At 40.2% G+C, this 24167-nt stretch overlaps 1 protein-coding gene across 2 annotated transcripts; it reads left to right on the top strand.

The window, feature by feature from the left end:
* Window positions 1-7150: 7150 nt before the first annotated feature.
* Window positions 7151-19203, top strand: LOC145479569 (uncharacterized). 2 transcript variants are annotated; one of them, XM_081457966.1, is made up of 6 exons: window positions 8204-8610; window positions 10712-10819; window positions 11173-11298; window positions 14802-14924; window positions 16141-16188; window positions 16812-19203. In XM_081457966.1, exons 1-6 carry the CDS (start codon window positions 8514-8516, stop codon window positions 16967-16969), a joined length of 660 nt encoding a protein of 219 aa, XP_081314092.1. In that variant the 5' UTR covers window positions 8204-8513; the 3' UTR covers window positions 16970-19203. The 2 variants fall into 2 exon arrangements, with proteins under 2 accessions (XP_081314093.1, XP_081314092.1); XM_081457967.1 differs by lacking the exon at window positions 16812-19203 and having other exon boundaries at window positions 7151-8610; window positions 14826-14924; window positions 16141-16803.
* The last annotated feature ends 4964 nt before the right edge of the window (window positions 19204-24167 follow it).

Here is a 24167-nt window from a genome sequence, read left to right as displayed (position 1 = left end):
TAACTTCTGTATCAGAGCCGTAAATACACTCTGCACTATCCGAGATTGTCTCACTAGTTTTGTATTCAAGCAGCACGTTTTTGTGGTACACAGCAGGTACGTGCGATTCAGGCGGCGTTCACACTACGTATGCTGAAGGAATTTGAAAACCGGTCAGTGTAAAACGCAGACTGCAGACCGAGGCTAAAATGCAGACTGAGGGTAAAATGCAGACTGCAGACTGCAGACTAGGGGTAAAATGCAGAATAAGGGTAAAATAAAATATTAATAATAAAAACGAGTCATAAGGATAAAATAAAGAGTGTTCGTACCCGTAAAATGTCGAGTACAAAGATTGAATGTCTTTCACAAACTAGGCTCGATACCTACAAGTTTAGCTTGCCCTGTTGTTGTGCTGTCGTGTTTAGCTTGCCTTGTGTTCCGAACAATTCCAAAGCCATTTGAAGCAGCTAAGATACGCAGTGGTTTGAACGTTATTAATACTTTGTCGATGAAAACAGGATGAAGGTAATGCGCTGGAAGAGTTGGTCGGTCCCAGACCTAATCGCGTAAACAAATAACCGACTCGAAAACAAAGGTAAGATGCGTAGAATTACGATTAGTTCGGGCCCTTGTGGGAAACTTGCTTCAACAAAATGGGGAGGTCAAGAACTCGAAGTTGATAAGATAATGTTTGACTAAGGCTAGGAAACGCCTTTTGGTTTGAGTTTTCGGGATTTTGGAAAAAAATTACAGGCACGCGTAAGAACACTCCGAAGTCTTCATTTGATCCGGATTTGACCCTCGTGTTTTTTATTATTAATACTTTATTTTGCCTTCAGTCTGCATTTTACCCCTGGTCTGCAGTCTGCAATCTGTATTTTACCCTCAGTCTGCATTTTACCCCCGGTCTGCAGTCTGCAGTCTGCAGCCTGCTTTTTACACGGACCGATTTGAAAACGGAGCTATATTTCTCCGGTCAGGCCTTGCCTCACGAAAACGGAGCTTTTCGAAAACGCTTTCCAAACTGGAGGAATTTGAGACCGCCGGCTTTGTGTTTTAGTGTGAAAAGAAAACATTTTGAAAACGAAGCTTTTTGAAAACGATGACGTTACCACAATCATGAAATTTGCCCGCATGGGCGAGACCGAAATGGCAGGTGATTGTTGCGTTTTCACATTTCTCCGATTTCAGAGTATCGTTTCCCAGATCGACCCCGCGGTCTCGTCATAAACTGTGTACGTGTTCTGTCAACACCGCTCAAGGACCTCAAGCTTTACCTTCTTCTGTTGAACGGAAGGAAAAAACACACTGGAAACGAGGATGTAACTACCTTGATGAAATTATTCGTGATTTCATGCAGGCGTCTCTGGTAGTATGCTAGAATATAAATTTCAAGAATAATAGGAGTAATAATAATACCATTTTGCCAATATAATAGTGCCATTTTGCAGCATTTTATTATAAAAAAAATCATTTTCTTATTATTACTTTACAGTTATTTCTGGTACCAATGACGTCTATTTACTTAGTAACAATTGTCAAATTGTAAGCATTTGCAATTTTTGTGACCATTGCCAGCACATTTGTTACAAGAGTTAACTTTCTAACTTTACTTTACTTTCAACCTTTAGATTAAATGTTCACAGTGTGGCACATGTAATGATTTATTTCTCAATATGGTACTCCTACGTGATATTATTACTTGTGTATGTTTGTCTCAATTTGAATATTCTATAAATTGTTTTTTAAATTCCATAATATATTAGTGTTACTAAGATATTATGAGAAAGTTTGTTTCGCGGCTGAAACGGGTTGGGAAAACATTTCGCGCCATAATGACGAAAATAATAGCGACGGTCATAATTAGGAATTTAAGTCTGTTTTAGGGGGTGAAGCTAAATGGCATATTGCTCAATTCTGGAGATTCTTGGTCGGCGTCACACTTAGTTCCTGTTTGTGACAGCGCGTCAGATACGCAGCGACGACGTGCATAGGATCATTCCTCTGCCTTCAAATTGACTACGGCACGAATACCTCGCTAATCTTCTCTCTTCACCTCAGTATAGCTCCTTCCTTTATAAGCTGATTTGATTCAAATATTCAAAATTATGGACTCGAGTCACAATATTTAGCAATTTTGAAATGGAAACTGTTTCCGCATGATGTGACGTGACGAGGCGTAAGAGGGTGATGTGACTGTGACTAAATGGTGACCACATCAGTACTATGATAGTGAGTCATTCTAAAGATATTTTCACATCCTTTCTGTAATATTACTGACTATTTCCCTGATGCGTTTTGCATCACTTTACGCTGACTTCATCAAAAAAAAAAATGATGGCGCATCGTCGTTTGTACGACATATTTGTTATCCTGATTTTCGTTGCCACAGTTAAGCTTCGATATTTGTTATTGATCATATATAGCGGCTTTCATTTGAGTGTCGAAAGTAATTCCACGATTACTTTGGTTTTAATAAAGTGTATTATCGTTTGTCTCACGATGTAGTCACTTGAGATGTAGATCGCGACGTTTCGACGGCTTACTGCTAGTCTTCTTCAGGCGATAAGGTCGACTGATTGCACGGTATCATTTATATCACAAAGGTCGGCTGTGATTGGTGCATTTCGATCCTCCTATTGTTCCATTATTCCGGCGAGTAGCTGTTCCCTCAGTGGTCCGCTGTTGTACCGTTCTCCTGTTGTTGTGTTTCTTGATCGTGGGTATCCATGCTTCAGGAATTTCAATTCCACTATCCCTGTTGATGTTGTTAGGGTGAAGTCTTATGTGAATAGCTTCCTTGACCCTTCCAGATAGGATAGTGGCCGGTCTCGTGGGTGTGTTCAGAAACGGCGGAGGTCTGGGTTCGGGCGAGTCGTATATCCCTGTCGTGTTCTTTGATCCTCTCCTGCATAGATCTCCCTGTTTCCCCGATGTAGACTTTGCCGCACTCACAGGGAATCCTGTACTTTGGTTTTGGTTTTGGTTTTACTACGGCTTGAGATTGGCTGAGTAGTCTAATTGGTAAGTGATTGGTTTGGGTTTGGTTTTACGACACTCAATTGAAAACCGCTCTATCTTACACGAGCCAGTTAAACTACAATCTGACTGCTCTTCATGGACACCTCTAGACAGTCCACTGATCTCAGAGGAAGCAGAGGAACTGGCCAAAATGTAGTTGAAGGACTTCAGATTGAGTGAACCAAGGACAGTTTAGGGTTCAGAAATTTTTCATTCGCTGTTTCGGTAATTTTAATTTTGAATTGTGGTCATGGGACATTCCCTTAACCCGAGGAATGGATTTAAGTACCGAATGTCGGTACACGGTTTTACGATCCTTTTCGGGTTTCAGGTAGTTACAGTAAACAAAGATGAAACAGCGCCATTCAGTCATGTTGCGTGACGGCCATGTTGCGTGAGTAGCAATGCTATTGGTATGGCTTCGTGTTATGAAAAAAGTTAGGATAAGATACCCCATTGGGAAGTTGACCCGAGTGCGACTTAAGCTTTTTACTCAGAACAGAAAGGCTCGGCAAACATATTCCCGTACTTTCATTGTCTTCAATTGTTCGGTTGTGAACTTTTCCTTTTCTTGATCAGCAGTGCGTGGTCTAAACATAACACGATGTCTAGGACCTTACAACGATTCATACACGTGTCCTGGGCTGTCTGACCCTCCTGAAAGGACACACTGTTGTTTATAGGATGGTCAGCCTGCCTGTTGTCTACCATGCTGACTTGAATTTAATAAGGCATGGGTCTCACTTATATCTGAAACATTGGCCATTTTCTCTAGATTTCTTCCGTTTTTCCTAAAAACGTTTCTATAAATGTAAAATGTTTTTTTTCCGACAATTTACTCGACTTAAGTGGTCACGTGATTGACCACGCCCTAAATTAAAATAAATATGATCATTTAAGTTTCAAGATGTAAACGAACTAAAAAAAACACTCGTTTATTTTCTTTCAAAACCTTTACCTTACCTAAGTATATATTGTCAGTCTAAACGGGGATTCTGAAAATGTTTTGTTCTTTTGTCGTTATTTCCTATTTGCCTAGCCCCAGTCCCTCTCCAATGGTTATACGTTGTAATTGAAACAAAAGAAATAAATTTATCAAACCCCAATTAATTCTCTAAACTTGGTGGTTATAGCCATTCGCATAAATCAAAATTAGTCAAGCATTACAACTGCAAACTATTGTAAATTTGGATTCAAATTTATATAAACAATTGGGTATGGCAAGTCACGTGACCAAGCAGCAAAGTTCTTGAAACCAAAAAATGAAAAGCTTCTTTCAAATACTTCACCCTATGCAAGTTTATCAGCGATAGCTCAAATATATGTAAATCACACCACCCCTTCGAGCTCCAAAACATAGCCAGGCATTGCCTGATTTCATACCGTGAAGGACTAGGTACGAGTCTGTAAATTATGGGATAAGCAACTATTGATCTATTAGTCAGAAAGAACACACCGAGATTCACAAAATCCCCAAGTTTGGTGTTAATCAGGCTAGTTTTGACCGAGATACAGCCATTTAAAAACGTCAAAATGAACAAAGAAATGTATGCCCATCCGGACGCTGCGCTCGGACAGCGTCCGGATGGCTATACATTTCTTTGTAAATTTTGACATTTTCAAATGGCTGTATCTTGCTTACCATTGGGTCTATTTACACCAAACCTGGGGATTTTGTAAAACATGGTCTGCTCTTTATGACTATGTGGATCAATAGTTGCTAATCCCATAATTTACAGACTCGTACCCAGTCCCTCACGATATGAAATCTGGCAATGTTGGTGTCCTTTCCAGGGACACCAACATGGCGGCCGTAATAACAGAAAACATCGGTCATTGAGTTTTGCTATTGTAACGAAAATTATTACTCTAGAGTTCCAACACATTGAAAGTAATATTCCCTCTAGTGCAAGAACTATTCAGTTAACAAAAACTTGAGCGATAACTCCCCTATATTGACAAGCCTGTTCCAGGCTTTCGGTAGTTGGGGACGAGCGAAAAGAAGGCGATCGAGAGAAAAAAACACCTCGATCTTTTAAAATTCATTGAAGAAATCGGAAATGTCGCCCGCATTTCGTGGTTAGAGTTAGGTTTTTCGCCGCCGGTGAGAGTTAACATTATTTATTGAAGCGACGAGGAACGGGAACTAAATGTTAAATAAAATAGCCTTGCCGGTAAATAACCAATATTGCGATAGCTATAATCTAAGTGCTGGAAATTCCTGGGAGACTAAAACAACAGGATATTTTGTCGTTCCCGTTGACGTAACAGTAAAAAACTACTCGTAGGTCAGTCATTGTTGCTGTTAACATTTTGTAATCTTGATCGGCAGTGCGTAGCATAACACAGTGCCCCGCTAAACGAACTTTAAAGAATTACACGTCCCAGGCTAGGTTCTTCGACCCTACTGAACGGACCCGCTGTTGTTTTTGGAACGGTCCAGCATGTTTTCTGCCCGGAGGTTTTACATGTAGAGACGATGCAACTTTCTTCCGAAATTATTGCCCAGGCCCCAACGATGGAAAGAATGATAAAGTCTGCTGTACGGTTAATAACGATGGAAAGTGTTGCAGGTAAAGCCCAGTTCAAACTTCACATATTTTATTTGATTTTAAGGTTGCAGTCACTCAGCGACAAACCTCTGTCCACGGTCATTATCCGCTTGAACCTTGGATCATTATACGGCAAAAATTACTTGCACATTGTCACTGAAGCCAGGACGTGAATTGCACATTTAGGTTCCAATATCAAATGTTGACAGGTTTCAAGTTGAAAACGGGTGAATTTGTCAGTTTTATACAAAAACTGCTTCCAAAGTTCTATTTACTTCCATGGTTCACATATTTATTCCAGTCTGACATAACCTCATCAAAAACACGCTGCTCAAACGTCCCTCGTTGTCAAGGGCCTGTAACTAAGGTAGGGACCAGCCCTGAGTGTCCATTTTAGAGAGACTTCACTGTATCACAAATGTAACAATGTAATTTAGTTTAGTTTATTTTTTCTTGCTGCATGCGCGTTCGTATTTTGATCGAGCTTACTTAGTTCTTAGGCGAAACGTGTTTCAATAAAGGGATCAGTTTTTGTTTCTGGGCAACCGAGCTCGGTTTAATGTAAAATCAAAACCGAATACGGTTTGTGTATTCTGTAGGGTCGGCGGTTATCACCGTGGACGTAATCTGGAAACCGAGCACGGTTATGAAACAACACAAAACCGAGGTCGGATAAAGGCAACCCTGTACGGTTTATAAAATGAAGTCGGTTCGTGAATCCCAGGCTCGGTTAATACCGTGGACGTTACGTGGACAACAACCGAGGACAGTTTACCGACCGTACATTCTGTAACCGAGGACAGATTTTTTTCCGAGGACAGTTTTTCAGAACCGAGGTCGGTTGCCCAGAAACGAAAACTGATCCCTTTTTAGATCCGATACGCTGCGTTTTTTAAGCATGGTACTGGCCATACGTTTGAATGTTTAAATGTTTAGGCTGGCCTTGTCCAGCCACATTTATTCTTTTGCTTTTCGAAACACCAATCTTGACACTTTGTCTCCTTGCGCCCCGAAACATGTGATGTGGCAACGCGTGTTTCGGGGCGCAAGTGAGTTCAAAATAGGGAACTTGATGTAGTGCACGGGTCATTTTGCAATTTATGTGCGTTGGCTGTTGGGCTGGCGTTACATATCTTCGCTACACAGTGCTGACGAGCCCCAAGAAGGGCGAAACAGCTGTCCACTGTTGCGATCCTACTTTATCGGTTCTTGTCATGTTGGTGTCTCGAAACATTTTTCACGTAGTATCAGCCTTGCAGTTTATTGCTTGTCTTATTACATAACGACCGAATTTGACCACGCGAAACATGACTCCCGCCTTGCAGCATATGGAGGTGTTGTGTTACAACGGTTTGAATTTATAAAGGTTTGTATGGGTATGCAACGGCTTTGCTTGAAAAGCCAATTATTCATATATTTTGTGAATAAAATCTACTTACCCTGTTGCTGTGTTGTATTCTTTGTTGTTTGCCAGCTCCTCGGGCCGATCTAACGCGATTTCGGCGAGTTATCGTTCTGCGGGTTTCCACTACTAAAAGAAAGACCTCCGTTTTTCCTCGGGGGGTGGGTACGGCTACACGTAGGCTAGAGAATAACCGGAATGACTCGTTAGTCACATCACGTGTACGCATTGCGGACCTATGTTTTGTTTCCCTGAAATCGGTAAATAATCAGAAAAATAAACAATTCTTAAAACATTTTGTTTGAAGTTAAATTGCCAAGCAATCATTCAAATTCGTTGGTTATATAACTTACTTTTACCACTACATTTGAACATCATTTAAATGTGTTCTTCTGTTCATTCGGTGGGAAAGCAAGAAAAAAATGGGCAATTTTTGGGGGAGAAACCTAAGTCTTGGGCTGGGTGTACCGATGAATACTGACATTTGAGTTGTCAAGCCGTCGTCATCACTTACAAAAAATGTGATTGTAGTCAGAAATATTTTTCTAACAAAAAACTCACCTAGACCTATAATCCGGCAAAGTTTTGAGCTTTTTGGAATTGTTTTCATTCTGCGTGCGTCCATTAGGTTTGATCTCCACCGCCCGCTCGAGTCTGGTCTTTGCCACAATTGAAAAAAAAAATAACCTCCATTGTTATCTTGTGCGTCACATCCCGCAAAGAATTTTTCAATTTCACGCAGTATTGCGAAATTCTCCGCCTACCCCAGAGAAACAAACAGAAACATAAGACTGGGTGTGAATACTGAAAGGAGTGAGAAGGCCTAGCGGCTTTATATTTAACGATGGTAGAAATTTCGTTTGATCAGTGGGATGGGGGGGAGGGGGCTCGTTTGTTAAAGCTTTGCTTTTGTTTGTTTCTTTTGGCATGCTGAGGGAGCTGTATCCCTTGTTTTTACGTAGTACTGTTTCAACGATTGGCTGGTCAAGAATATTATTACAAAGTCCAAGTGAATGATTCAGTAACAACAGAGGGCGTAAAACCCAAAGACATTTTCCATTGAAAACTACTGATCCTTGATGGTAGTCGTCTGGTCATATAATTAAAAAAAAATCATAGTTGCTTTCACGCTAGACAAAAATAAATCCTCATTTATGGCTCTTTTGTTATTATCTTTGTGTATTTTTCATACTTTTGGCATACTAAGGCCGCAGCTCGTCACTGAGCTTTTTTAACAAGTTGAAATATAAAAGTGTCAAAAGTGAGTATTGTTTTCTATAACTTTAATCCATTCTTTGAAATGATTGCGCATCACAGATTACGGTGTAAGTTTAAGATCACGATATACGTAAGAACAGACGAACAAAAGATCTCGTAGATAATTCAATGACCCTGAAAGTTCCCCATTGTGGAGCAATGACACATGCGTGAAAATAGCTCTTGTCGTCAATATCTTCGTCATTCGGTGTGTTTTCATTAGCTTCCAAATGTGTCTGACAAGTTGAAGGGTATGCTTCGAAACCCGCATTGTGTCATCACATTTTAACACTGCGGAAATGCTTAAATCATCAGCTCTATCGATGATGGCCAAAGCAAATAATGAGCTCTTCCTTTCTGTGGTCGTTGTTTTGATTTCATTTGCATTTGGCGAAGGTGAGTCAATATTCGACTTTCAGCTGTGTGTTTTACGCGATTTATATGTGGTTTGTGTTGATTGCAGTCTTTGATCTTTTGAGACAACTGTGCTCGATAATACAAAGGCAAATATTTGTTCAGCCTTTCTACAGATGTTTTACACAATAGCGAACTGTGCTTCAATCCACGAATATCAAAGCCAACCGGCACAGTCAAATTGAAATTAATGTAACATTTAGTAACAAACAGCTTAAAAGTGTGCGTGTTCTGTTCAGTTAACTTCTGGGGGATAGCTCAACGTCTTTAGGATTACATGTTTTACTTTCACACCCACTTCTTGATCAAGAACTAAAAGCTAGCGTTGATCATGATGATATCGTGACATTTTGAGGACAGACAAGCCATTAGCAAATAATCTGCATGATTTGAAATCCTCCGCTCGCTTAAGCAAAGCCGCCTCGCCAAAATATAGCCTTGCGTGAAAAGCCAATTTCGCAAAGCAGGCGAGCACTAATCACTTTCGGAAAATGCTCGAGAAGACCATGTTGGTGACCGGAATATGCTCAGTTTTTATATTGGGAACAGCTTTTCCTGACTTCGCTTTGTTTTCATTTCAAGTGAAACCCTGAAAATCCCCGTTTTTGTCACAAGACACATTCTTAACCCCTTAATGCACTAGGTGCGATCAACTAGTAAATTCCTCTTACAGGTCGATGGATTAAGTATAGTTCAAGTAGAGCCTTAGTTCTCTTGTGAGCCGGTACAATGTCAATGAACACTAATTTATGCGACAAACGGATTTCTTTTTCCTATTTTAATTTATGCCTCGTGAAAGAAGCATCATTTGTCAAACCTGACATCATGTAATAATATACCATATGCTAACTGTACGTTTCTCGTGTGGATATTGTTACAATGTCCAAGTTCATGCCAGAAGTTTTAATGATCGGTTTTAATTACGTTGTCAACGTTGAAATTGTTCTCCTTCAAGTTTATAATTCGCTTATGAAACTATTAAGTAACAGGAAAACCAGTTTCCTAATTGAAACCGTTATATCTATTTTGCGACAAATCCAATTACCTAGTTCAGACAATATTGATACTCGTACTTTAAATCTCAACTTCGCAAATACCGGCCTCTTAACGATTATTAGATGAGGTTTTTGGTGATATGGATCTAGAATAATCAACGTCAGGGTTAATGTTATCAGCCGAAACAACAGAAGCTGAGGTCCGGAAATCACAAAATGCAATCCAATGATTGTTTTACGTGTGTCTTACCTACTGTTGGGTGGGCCTAAATCGAGACATATTCAATAATCGTTGCAGATTAATTGTGTCTGTATGTACACTGTGTATGTTTAGCAGGTCAGTCAAAAGCTGGTCGCTGACACTGACGTCCAGAATTAACTGTAAGCTTTCATCCAATGAATCAAGAAATGTGACTACAATGTGTGATAAACTGACCAAATGTGTTATTTCAACGTTAGTTCGCACTAGTCCAATTCTGGAAACGAATTTTCCAACATTGCACGGGTAATGAATGTGAAAATCTATTGTAAATTTGTAAGTTTCACAGAGGTACCCGGGAAAAGCAGAATAACCTCATTTTTGCCTTTTGTAGGGACAAGCTAACACTTGCGCTGAACATGGATATTATCGAACAGCTGCGCGAAAGGCATGGGATGGGGGCCGGGGCGGAGCGGGGCGGAGCGGGGCGGAGTGGGACGGGATCGATGTAGTTGGATCCGTTCCATTCCTAATATAAAATCAAAATTATCAGTCATCATAGCAAAATTAAAACACTATTTAAATTTTTGTACCCTGAGGGATCCGGGGTATTTTGTCAAACGAGTGTCTCAAACCACCATTGACTTTTTTTCCACCGCCTTTGAAGATTAAGTTCTTGTCTGTTGTCCAAGTCTTGAGTTCTATCGAATTTCCTTCGCATATTTTTTCTTTGTTGTTGTTTTGTTTGTTTGTTTTTTTTTTCTGTGTGTGTGTGTTTTTGCTGGGAAAATAGCCATTCACCTGCTATTATTTACGTCAACGACAATCTTTTGAAGAAATTTTCAGAGACCTTTAGTGAGCTAATGCAGTGTTTCCCTTTTTCTAACAGGTTCCTTCGTTACGTACAACACTCAGGTCGGATGTAACGCAACGCTAGTGTGCAATCAGCCTGGGAATGTCACGTGGATATATACAGCTACATCAGAGAACGTTGAAGGTCAGACGAAGTACATACAGCCCTACCGAGAACATATTGCCGGCCAATTATGCAAGTGTTTACTATACCTTGCTTTTCATAATCACAATCCTTCGCAGCGCTGTTTGAGCGTGTATGAAGTCTGCCTTCTTGCTAAGTAGCAGGAAGTTAAGTAGATTCAACTGATTTTCTTAAGTCGCCATATTTGCTAGAGTTTTCTGAGTCCTGACATTTAAAAACACTCATATTTATTTGTTTGTTTGTTTATTTTTTATTCATTTTTTTACTCATTTATTTCTATATCTGTTAAGACTACCATCCATGTATTCATGTATTTTAACTTGTGTTTTATTTCTTTATTAATTTATTAACAGGGGTAAGATTCCGGTCTCAGACACATGCCTTCTTTTCAACTTTGTCCATTATCGATGTGTCTAAAAGCGATAACAAAAATATCACTTGCGTGGCAGAGGGACATAACCTAACTATAAACGTAGCAGGTACGTTAAACAGCTTTATGTATTATCGTAAAGAAGCTCTTTTTTAACCTTGGTAGTGAATGGCTGCAATGAAATATGTTGCCATTTCTTTGCTGTTTGCAATATAAAAAGCCAAGATAATGGTCTCTTGAAAAATCACAAAGTAATTATAATTTGTTTACAATCGACGTATATACCACAACTACATCTATGTTCAAACCTCTCCAGCGACAACTGAGTAAAGTTAAAAGTGGGAGCTAGTTTTGCACAAGCTTCACTTGACGTCCATGTTGCTTTTGTATTTTGTTTTTTCGGGAAGTACATCGGCAGTTTGTATGCTCATTATTAATTTATGGAACTAAGGCACCATCCACACTACGCTGGAGTTATTTGAAAACAGAACTTTATTGCTCCGGTTAGGATTTCTGTCCACCCTAATCCGTCACGACGACGGAGTTTTTCGAAAACGCTCTTCAAACCGGAGGAATGTGCGTTTTAGCGTGGACGGAAAACATTTTGAAAACAGAGCTTTTCGAAAACGATGACGTCACGATAGTCATGTGATTCCCTTGACCGAGTTTTCCTCAAACACAAATGCAAAATGACCGCTGATTGTTGCGTTTTCAAATTTCTCCGGCGCAGTGTGGACGGAAAACATTCAGTGATGCGTTTTAAGAATGAAATCTTCGTTTTGAAATTCCTCTGGTGTGGTGTGGACGAGACCTTTTTAATCTGCAAAATTTTCAGGGCGTATTTAATTAACTTTTCATTAAACATGATTTATCGTGAATAGAAATGTTATTCATCCACATGAATAACACAGGAACATTACTGTGGACATTATTTGTACCACATTTCCAGGCAAAGATCATTCCTAAAACAAAAAATACTGTCACCATTTGTCCTTGTGGTCGTGAACTTTAACATATTGAAAGCTATAACTTCTCGTAACGGCAATTTAAGCATTTAACAAAGAACAAAAACAGGTTTATTGTTTCACTCAGTCGCAGAAGTGCTTGCAATTGATACAAATAAATGCAAACTTTTAACGTTTGAGCTTGTCCCGGCGAGGTCGCTCCTCCATTGAACTAAGTTAATTCCACCTCTCATCTACCTGGCGTCTCAGTTCTAACAAGACGGAGCTTTAGCAAACCACGACCGCCACGCCCAAGAGAACGTCACCATCCAAACAAGAGGTTTAATGAGCAGCACAATGGTTCTGCACGTGCGTTTTGAATCTTGGTACATCTCTTGCCTGTCCTCTGTGAAACAACAACTTGAAATGACCAAGTTCTACGTATTTTGGAGAACATGGACCGTATTGGCTAATTTTTCGTATCTTCCTTTGGAATTGAACGGTGTAATTGCATATTTATCCTGAGCAATACGAAAGCCGAGGAGGGACTTCAGACTTCGGACTTCGGACTTCGGACTTCGGACTTCGGACTTCACACTTCACACTTCACACTTCACACTTCACACTTCACACTTCACACTTCACACTTCACACTTCAGTCGTAGACCGGATCTAATTCTATCCGGTGAAAGTGTTTTTTAAATCTGTCATCTTGCGTTGTCATGTTTCTTGTCGGAGCCTATAGTGTACAAATACGATGTTAACAACGAAATTGCCTAAATACCGCGAGAAAAATGGTTCGTTTTCCTATTAACACACGTGTATCCTCCATACTACGACAATTTACATGAAGACCAAGAGCATCAAATATAGCCACTTTGCAAAATTTAAATAGCCTCGTTTTTGTGTTTTCAGACGCAGGTTTTTCACATAAAAAGAAGGCTTGGGATGTATAAAGTATTGTTATTCAAATATCATGTACATTTAGACTTTTTTGCAAAGTGTCTATGATCCTGTCGCTTCTTTATTGCTCGCTCCTCTCTTTCTAGACTGCAAGCAGTCTCTCTTTTCCTCGAAAGTTCGTGGGGAAGAACGTAAAACAAGTATGCGTCCGAGCGTGACTTGCGAACGGTGATATAGGAGCGGGACCCGCGCTACTAGCGGCTCGCGGTATCATCGCTCGCACGTCACGCCCACAGTCAAGCTCACACGCTCACTTGTTTTGCGTTCTTTCGAGGAAAAGAGAGACTGCTCGCAGTCTAGAAAGAGAGGAGCCAGCAATAAAGAAGCGACAGGATCATAGACACTTTGCAAAAAAGTCTAAATGTACATGATATTTGAATAACAATACTTTATACATCCCAAGCCTTCTTTTCATGTGAAAAACCTGCGTCTGAAAACACAAAAACGAGGCTATTCAAATTAGGCAAAGCGGCTATATTTGATGCTCTTGGTCTTCATGTAAATTGTCGTAGTATGGAGGATACACGTGTGATAATAGGAAAACGAACCATTTTTCTCGCGGTATTTAGGCAATTTCGTTGTCAACATCGCATTTGGACACTATAGGCTCCGACAAGAAACATGACAACGCAAGATGACAGATTTAAAAAACACTCACCGGATAGAATTAGATCCGGTCTACGACTGAAGACTGAGGACTGAGGACTGAAGTCTGAAGTCTGAAGTCTGAAGTCCCTCCTCGGCTTTCGTAGAGCAAGTTTTCGACCGATCGGCGCTCTGAACAGATCTATACATCACAGTTGCGACATTCGAAGGTAAAATATAAAGTCACGTTTTAGAAGGCGTCTTCGTCGGCGTCGTCGTCGTCGGCGTCGCCGTCGTCATGCTAAAGCCCCCTAAGTAGCCTGTATCACAGCCGCCGATTTTTTTTCCGGGGAGAGGCGGCTGTGACACAGGCTACCCCTAAGCAAACTGCAACGGCAACGGCAACGGGACCGTCACAAGCTAAACAAAACATTTAGAGCATTACAAACGCTGTGCTCGCGTGCGTTATAATTATTAGTACATTCTGTTCCGTTCTCGACAAAACAGCAACGTGAAATGACAAAATTTGGCGTAACCCTATTTATAGAACGTGGACCACGACACGAATACTCTGCGTATGCTCAGAAAATTGAGTCCGGTCAGAGATCGCGATTCTTGGTGCTGACCAATCAATCAATCAATCAATCAAACTTTATTTAAAGAGGGTTGCACTTACTAGTTATACAACTAATATGTAAACCTGTGGACCTCAATTACATGTAAAAGGAGCGCGGCCTCTGGGGACAAGCGTGTGTAGTTTAGTGATCGCTTGGTGCGTGAGCTGGATTAACAATCGTTCTGTCTTAAAAGTTTGTATTTACTTTTTAAACTCCTTTTTACTAGCTGTTTTTGGCTTGGTTGCATGACTGGAATTAAGCTAGCGTGATTCGTATGACACACCAGCATGTTTCCACCCGAATAACTTAAGAGTTCCCTATGTTTCGATCAGGATGTGCTTCATGACACAACTTTTTTTTTGAACTTGAGCTTTAATTTTATGTTGTTTTCTTACATATAGTATAGCAAGAGTTTATATTAAAAAGGAAAGAAATAGCTAGTCATAATGATGATATGTATTATTTTAGCCTTGAAAATGTACTAATACAGTCTCATTTCACAGTTTGTTATGATAAAATTCCATCAGGGCAATGCAAAACCACAATCGATCCCGATGTCTCTGGTAAGGTTTGCGATGACCCGTACATGGTCGAACACTGTAAGAAATCTTGTGGATTTTGCCCAGGTAGGATATTTTATAGCTCAGTACTTTAGAGCAGTTTTCAATTGAGTGTTGGAAAGTAATAGGCCCTTTGCACGACCCGGTCACATGGTACGGAATTAATTAAGCCGGGACGCAAGTTACACAGGCGGACTTTCAAAACAAAGGAAAGTCGGGCTGGACTGGTCCGAGTTCCTATGTTTTGGAAGTTCCACTGTGTAACTTGCGTCCCAGCATAATTAATTCGATCCGTACTATGTGACCGGATCGTGCAAAGGACCTAATGGTTTTGCATTGCTACGGTACAACAATTGGCTAAAAAAAACTCGCACCACTTTTTCAAGCAATGAGAAGTAAAACCAGAACCAATCGTGCATCGTTCGCACACGTTTTCCCGCGCTTCGCGTCAGCTACTTTCGTTGTCGTTTGTGATTGGCAAGTTTTGGTTTTACGACAGTCAATTGAAAACCGCTCTATCGCCACTGGATTTACTCTTCTGGCAGTTACCGTACACGTAATTATTTTCACAAGCCGCTTGTCCCATACTCGTAGTAGTAGAGCTAGAGGAAGAGATATTTCGTATTTCCGTAACTAGTCGTGATCAAGAAAGTGGCTTTTTTCTTATAATATGTAGCGAAAATTTTATTTTCTGGAAACTCCAGCAAAGCGGCCATGGTTCCATGTGAAACTGACAGCCTATTTAGCCTCGTGTTTCGGGCCTCTTCCTCCGGGATCGAAGGTAGGCTCACTCCGCCCAGCCGTGGGTGTTCCGGTGCGCCGTGATGGAGATGCAGGCGCACCGAAACACCCACGGCTGGAGACTGAACCTAGAACGAAGGCCGCATTCCATTTCGATCTGCTTTGAAACGGGAGCAAATAGTACAGAAATTTCCTGCCAAAGTTTGCGGAAAATCTGAATTATTAAATTTCCCAGACGCGGGCCATTCAACAGTTCCACTCAAAACTGGAAATTTTCTGGAAATCAAACAAGAATTTTTGGTCGAATGGAAAGCGCCCGAAAGTGTTGGAAAATATTGTATAAGTGTAATAAGCATTTACAGCATTAGATTAGGGACGAATAAGAACACGGGCATGGCGTAATGTATTCAAACCTTGCGCATAAATGTAGCGTAGAAGCTCTTTTGTTGACTAGATACAATTAAAAATTAAAGCCAAACCTCAACCTTTGTTACGTATAAGGTAACTCTAACAGCTTAAATTTACATGTTCTTTACTTCAGAACCAAATTGTACGGAGGCAGTTCTTCCTACTTTACCACCCACAACCGGTTTGTATAATGTTATCATTTACTACGTTTTAATAAATAATGTGGAATATAGTTGAACAGGGGACTAGTTAACGAGTATTGCATGTCTGTCTGCCAGAATTGTGTTTGATAATAAAAACGTTTCATTCATTCATTCATTCATTCATTCATTCATTCATTCATTCATTCATTCATTCATTTATTCATTCCTTTGTTTGCTCGTTCGCTCGCTCGCCCGTTTGTTTGTTCTTTTGTTCCTTTGTTCTTACGTTCGTTTACTCGTTTGTTCGTTTGTTCGTTTGTTCGTTTGTTCGTTCGTTCGTTTTTTCATTCGTTCGTTCATTCTTTCTTTCGCTCGTTAACTTGTTCGTTTGTTCGTTTGTTCGTTCGTTCGTTGACTCGTTTGTTCGTTCGTTCATTCTTTCGTTCGCTCGTTAGTTCGTCAACTCTTTCATTCATTCATTCATTCATTCATTCATTCATTCATTCATTCATTCATTCATTCAATTCAGTTATTTTTTTCATTAGATCTAACACCATGTGGCTGATTTCATTTTATAACCTTAAACTTTATGAAAATGTGTTGGATCAATTCTACCACTAACAACAATTAAACTGCTTGTTATTTTTTCGAATACTTCCAGCAAACCCACAAACTACCAAGAATGATACCCAGCCGACAACGGTCAAAGATGAACCCGATGGAAACAGTGGTGTTGCATTGGGCTCCGGTCTCCATAACGATTTTGTTTTGGCATCCATCCTCTTGGCTATGACGATTTCAGAGTTCTTAAATGACTAAGAATAAAAATTAAAATTGGGACGTATATGAAGCAGGCTATTTCCGAAGTGTTAATGAAGAGTGTTAGGCAAGAGGTCTATTAGTTTCGGATACGAACTTGGGTTTTCAAACGTTTTGGCTGCTATTTTGAAGTTGAGCAACCAGACCAAGTCGACCAAGGAAATCGTAAACTCCGGACTCTGATATTGAAATAATTTCTGTAAAAATTGAGTCGATCACAAAGTATTTTAAAAAAGCGCATAAAGTAGAAATCTTGGTGTAGGAGATCCCGTTACTAAAATTTATTGAGAACTGTAGATTGTGAAATTTAGTAATTATTATTTAAGAAATAGAAAACATGTACCGTGTCTCTATCGAGCTATAGAAACACGAGTGGAAGTTTGGGAGAACGAGAAATGCGGCGAGTGTTTCCACAGCTTTTTCGAGTTCTCCCAGACTTTCACGAAAACACCGCGACGAAGAAAAGAAAAACAGCTTGTTTACTTTGATCATCAAAATGTAAATCCTCTTTGCTCCTGCCATCATTACGTCAACAGCTTGTGCTAGTTCTGTGTTTCCATCGAGTTATAGAAACACGATTTTTAACCAATCAGCGCGCGTATTTTCTTAGGGCTGTTTTCTAGACAACTTTATTACTGTAAGATTCACGGTCAAGAGGTTTAAAGATAACTGTGTGGAAATCATATAAACTTTCGACTACTGATTCCGTTTAGAACGAACCCGCAGTTCTATGATTTGATCAGTAAATTATAGCGCAAGATGTTTCATTTTACACGGAACAAAAAATTATTGTACCCTCGTAAGTTCCGGGTTTTCCTTACAAACAATGTTTGTTGCAAATCAAAATGGCGACCAACGCAAGTGAAAAGTTTTGTACTGGTGTGAGCCACAGCAGGGGATACTGCCTCTTTTCACGTGGCCAGACTCTCCTGAGGAGATGTCCAACCAAATTACTGGTTCCACAAAAACGAGCAAGAAATTCTTTTGCAAAAGTTGAACGTGATATATTAGATTATCATAGAACAAAATTAAACTCGATATCTCTATATGTGAGTAGAATTTCTGAATTATTATACGAAATCTTCCGGTAAGGGAGAGCTAGATGTGGAATTCTATCTCGCTATATTAACTAGGACTGGTAACGTAATAGAATAGGTGGTATGTTCAAGCGGAAAAACGTGCTTACACGATCGCGCATGCTTATTACGTTTTTCCGCCCTGAAGGTAGTATGACGAGGAATGAAAAAGATCATAAATCAAATTGAAAGGTTTGATATTTGTGCCGTCGGAATCTGCCCCTTTATGTTAATTTATAAAACCAAGTTGTGATAATTTCATGGTGTGTTGAACCTTAGAATAGGAAGTTTAAGAAAACCACGACGGCAACGGCAACGGGAACGTCACTTATTAAAAGATTTAATGAGCTGAACAATGGCTGTGCACGTGCGTCATAATTCTTGCATTGGTACATTTCTTTGCCGTCCTCTACAAAACATCAAGACACACTCTGACGTGTATATACTATATACTCAAACCGTGACCACCCTTTGCATTTGGCATGTTCTAAAGTGCGTTTCTCAAAGGTCGGTTGTTCGATGCATTGCTTTTGTTTAACCTCTACTTAACAGGTTTTTGATTATAGCCACTCATTCTGAAGGTGTTCAGTTTTACTGAACCTGTCTTAGCAAGTCCACCGAAATATGTGCGAACCACTTGACAACGACAAATATCGCAAGGGATTTCTGATGTTGCTGATTGATACTGGAACTGCAAAATAGCTCGACAAACAAATTAACGTGTTCAATTGCAAGGGACTGCAAGTGGGTTCCTGATAGACATGAGTACATAACAAGTTCTACAATTGGTTGGGGAGGGGTGGGGGGAGATAGGTGGCGCAAGTCCAGTAAATTGGGGAGAACGGGCTTACTGTCAGGAGAATTCTCTTGTGTGTAAGTTTCAGGGGAGGAGGAGATATTTTCAGGGAGCTTATTATCGAAACAATTCAGCACTGAGACTATGTTTATCTGCTCTGGGAACAGAACTATACCATTTTACACCATTTATCAAATTTCAAAAGCGCACGTTGGCGAAAAGCTATGATTAATAAGGTCAATAAATAATCATCTACATATCGATAAACTTTCGTTGTTGCCAAATGCGGAACGCTTTAAAGAAGAAACCGTGCATTTTTACTGTTATCGTATTTTCAGAGAAAGAATATTCATCAGTTTTGCAAGGTTCTACTTCCTGGTTCAACACCGTTACCATGTGCAATTTGGATGTTTGCATTAATCTCCCAATATAGACTTGAATTTTAGCTAAAAGTCGCAGGTCTCTTATTTAAGCCTGAAAAAATGGCCGCTAATTAAGGAAACAAAAATTAACAAACATGTAAGAAGAAAAACCCTCAAGAGATTTTCTACAACGTCACATGAACGAATTCGCGAGAGGTAAGCGATTATTAAAACGTACGTGACTTGCGTATTCAAAGAGCCTTGTACGGACAATACTGGTCTTCTTGGACTTGTTAGGTTTCGTTTCTCTTCTTTCATCCACCTATACATGCCAAGAAGCCGTCAGCCCTTTAACCCTAAAAGCGACAGTCAACTGAAGATGTATTTTTACTGTCATGGTTCCAATTGTTCTCAACTAATCAAAGAGCACGATTCTTTGCATCATCACCTTTGCTGAAACTGAACCGACCGGCTCTGACCAATCGTACAGCGCGCGCACAATTATTTGAACATTTAAAAAAACAAAAACAAAAAACCGTGACAGTCAACAGTGACTGAATTGTTGTTATTCAAATTTCGTACAATTTGAAACCTAGGCGGAAGCTGTCGTGTGACACATTTTAGAACTTTGTGAAACTGTATTACGCGACGGAGGCGTATTGTCAATATTCGGCAGTGATATATTCACGCGATATCAGACCCTGTTTTTTACAACTGAGTGCTCCGAACCTTGAATTACTGCATCAAATCGAGTCGTATCATTCAAAAGCAACTGCAGCCATTAACACGGCTACAAGGTAACTGAGGGCGGGGGAGACGTTTTGGGACGATTTGCCAGTTTTGTTTACGTTTTCCGTGTTCGAGACGGCACAATATGGCTTTGGACTTGTTCGCTCCGCTGATAGCTGCATTATTCTTCGTAACCGCTACTCTAGCTGCAATTTACCTTTATTGTTGTTACTTCAGAACAAGCAGGGAAGAAAATGATCCGGAGAAGTCTGCGGACAAAGCTCATCACAATTACGAAGAGGGGAGAAATGTTGGAGTACCAACCACAAACTTCTATAATTACCTGTATCCTTTGTCGATGACGCTTCCTGCGAGGACCTCGTATGATGTTGAAGTCGGTTTTCCAAGCTCCCCGACAAATCCGCCAGTTATTCCTGAGAAGAGCGCCCATGTGCTGATATGTCCCTTTGAAGAGAGAGATATAACGGAACTTGCACATGTTGCAGTCCGCGACCAACCGTTGCTTTGCAGAACCACGGGTAACGATATCAAATGGGTCAACTCGCACTGTCAGCTGCAGGTGATTCAAGAAGTGGACGAGGAGGAGATATTAGACGAGGAAGAAGCTTAAGTCAAAGGGTAAATTGAAAGTCAGCGCAGTCTTTAAGAGAATCTGACTCTTTCAGCTCCGATGTAGTATGGATACACTAACCCGTGGTAGAATAGTGCTTTAAAATCAATAATCCAGTTTCCAACCTGTGGTCACCTGTGTACGCTGCTAACTGGCAGTGAGCAACATTTGTTTTCACCCTGCGAATTGTTCAGTAGCAGCAGATCTAGTAAGCTGCATGCATGCTCGAGTTCGCGGGATGGTTCCCGCAGTCACGCGTCGTGTCTTATCGAGTTCTGCAATTCTGTGAAACGGAGCAAAACTCTGAAAACTGAGAATAGAGAGCTGGACAGCGACGCCCGAAGAACAGAAATTGGTTGGAAATGGAAAGATATCCTTTTGTTAATTACCATTAGGAGATGCGGCGGAAGTTTTGATTCGTGACTGTTGCTGAAACTATTACTTTTGTCTTGTTTATTCTGCCGTCGAAGGAGCGATACCACCACTCGAAATTATAAGGTTTGTTATGGGTATTTGGGCTCGCACCAACAAATCGAAACAAAGCAATAAACTCTTGGTTTGTACAGAAGACCAGAAAAAGCAAAGATGGTAATTAATGGGAAGGACTGACTTGAAAACCATTGGCGATATTAAGTTTCCTCGAGGCTCAAATATCGTGTAAGACTAAAGCTATAAAAAGCTACAGTAGCGCTATATTAGAAACTGTCTGTAAACGAACATTGTTGTTTTTGTTCCAGAATTCACATGGTTTGATATAAAGTATAATTATTTGCGATGTAAAAAGATTTATTACATATTTGTCCTGTTTCGTCGTAACTAAACCCTGTAAAATCTACTTTGTTTACATAAGCAAACCTGCAATTTGAATGCAGTCACGTAGTATCGATATCGTACAGGGGGGTGGGGAGGGAGGGTCATGTCGACTAGATTGTAAGCCGTGATACCACCATGAAGACCTGAAATATTTACAGTAAAAGAAAAAAAACTAAAAAATTCTTTAAACCCATGAGAGCGATAAAAATCTACTTTTCTTTTTATCCCGTATCATGGGTCAGTTTTCGGATGCTACTTCAAAAACTGTTCAATTTACTGAGAAGAATATTTACCGATAATATTACTTAGAAATAATAAAGAAATTACATGAAGTCGAAAATTTCAGATCTAAATGTTAATATCCTCAAGTTCTACTTTATTTTCTTCTTCCTCATTCTCTTCGTCTGCTTCTGTGATGACCTGCAGATGGCACGATGACCTCAGTGGCTTCTCGTAACTTGTACTTCTGCAAACGCGTTTCCTCTCGGGTAGCTTATTGCAAAGCTTTTCTGAAAGATAACACGGCGAGTTCGGGATCCTTTTACTTTCCGTCTCAACTGTCAATGGCGCCTCGCTAAACTCACACGGAGTAGGCCCCATGTAAAATAGGAATGGATTGCTATGTAAATTGTAAGAAGGAAAATGTGCGGACTTTCCATGAACTCTGTTGCCGCGCTTGTCATTGGTCCTGGTTTGTCTATCAGCTTTGTTTCGCTGTTGATGCTTTTTAAAATAACAGCAATACAGACAGATCCCAGCTATAGCTGTACAAACGAAAAACGCTCCAGCGATAATCGGTACGAGATAATCAGGAATAGCACCCATATTGTTTATTATTAGCACGTTCAACTTTTAGTTTGAAACTCGGGCGATGCTCAAAGTATTAAAAGGACTCCAAGAATCGAAGAAGGCTGTTCACCATCATCCACCAAGAATGCCAAACTTGAGTTTTCTGGCTGTTAACTTCGACGGATTGAGAAGAACTTTGACGAATTGTTGAGATGCGTGCCAGTTTGTACGTCGCGTCTGTTTACACTCTTAAACAATGCTTTCGTGTCAAGACGTGGCTGTGTCGTGGAACGATGAAAGTCATTCTATTTTACCTTATAGCTGTGGAAAAGGCATTTTGATCGTCCTTTCTGACCAACTCAATCATCCCTTAAACTCCTGAGTGGAACGACGGGTATCATAACTAGTTTTAAATTGAATTTATTTTCAAATGCACTTCTTTGCGAATTATCAAGCCTGGTAAACATGATCGCGTGACAATAGACGGTATAGCGTGATATCCTGTTTCGTGTGCAGCTCAGTTTCGTCACGCAACAACACTCACGTAGATGCACACGAGCAGTTTATTGTTCTTGTTCAACACCATCATGCAACAGATGTTCAAGATATGTACTCTTAAACTACAACAATTAAAATTTCCTGCGCGGGGTAATTGTCTGATATTTATTTGTCCGGATGTTTATAAATTCAATTATGGTCGTCCATCAGTATGATTTCATCAGAGAAGTAATTGTGAGGGTCACGTATTGGGATTCAATAGCTGAAACCACTTGCTATTGTATTAAAATTGATCAGAATTTTTTCTTAAAAGGTCACTCCCAAGAGGTCACAGTAAATACAAAGATGATACTATTTATTTATGTTTCTGATTACGTATAATAAATAATAAATAATAATACATTATATTTTAAGAGGAGGCCTCCAATCAACATAAGGTGGTTTTCAGGAGGGTCCTCTGAGAAAATAAATGTTAAACCTTTAAAATACATTAAAATCTAAAATACAATGAAGAGGACAAAAACCTATGCCGTAAGCTAACTAAGATTAAAAACTAAAACAAGAATGTTTTGACAATGACAACGTTTGTATTAAATATCAAGCACGTATAAAAAAGAAATGAAGTGACTACCCGGTGAATACAGTCGAAATCTCTCACCGCTTAACAACCAATTTCAGCGCAGAAAGCAGTGTGTAGACCCAGTTTTTAGAACATTATTCAAGAATAACCACCCTGGCTGGTGAATCATTGACACACCACTTCCAACTTGCTCCACAACACCCCGGGGGCGGGGGTACTCCCATAAATTTCGGATAGGTTTGTGCCGCGAAGGGTCTTAAACCCTGACTCTATTTAAGGATGAATCAAACGAAAATTGATACCCTATTTAAGGCCCAAACCCGAAAAATGACACCCTATGCAAGGAAAGAACAAAAACTCAAAATAGCTTGAATGGGTCAACTTTATTTCGTTTCTTTTACGCACTGCTATTTTAGCCGATACAATTTAGGCACCCTATCTCAACCTCGTTCCCAGGGTCTTTTTCCTGGCTTGGGGGTGGGGCGGGAAAAGTTCCCGCCCCACCCCCAAGCCAGGGAAAAGACCCTGGGAACGAGGTTGACCCTATCTAAGGGTCACACCGGGACACTATGCCAACATGGGCGAAAATGATACCCTATTTAAGGATCGAGAAGCTCAAAAACCCATACCCTATCCCGCGGCACATATCTATATAGCCCATATAGGGAGTACCCCCCCCCCCCGGGCACAACACCCCCATGTTCAACTATAGGCAGAATTGCGTGATTGTGGTCGAACCATGTCGGCTGATAATCATGCCTTGCCAGGAGAGTTAAAAACTTGGCAAATTTACTAGCCCGGCGACTACACAAAATACCAACAAACACCGCAACCTTGGCTTGTCTTTCTGTTTAACCACTTCCATCCAAACTAGCCGATTGCGATAGACGAAATCACGTTTGGAAAAGAGGTTTTCTGGACAGT

Source organism: Orbicella franksi, chromosome 2, assembly GCF_964199315.1.
Source record: "Orbicella franksi chromosome 2, jaOrbFran1.1, whole genome shotgun sequence".
Taxonomy (NCBI): Eukaryota; Metazoa; Cnidaria; class Anthozoa; order Scleractinia; family Merulinidae; genus Orbicella; species Orbicella franksi.
This window is presented reverse-complemented; position numbering and strand designations above follow the sequence as displayed.

What these genes read in the sequence shown, in the direction of transcription:
- LOC145479569 (XM_081457966.1), top strand. Translation starts at nt 8,514, where the DNA reads ATGCTTAAATCATCAGCTCTATCGATGATGGCCAAAGCAAATAATGAG. An exon ending in TACATCAGAGAACGTTGAAG is followed by an intron (nt 10,820 to 11,172) that starts GTCAGACGAAGT and finishes ATTTATTAACAG; the next exon opens with GGGTAAGATTCCGGTCTCAG. An exon ending in ATCTTGTGGATTTTGCCCAG is followed by an intron (nt 14,925 to 16,140) that starts GTAGGATATTTT and finishes TCTTTACTTCAG; the next exon opens with AACCAAATTGTACGGAGGCA.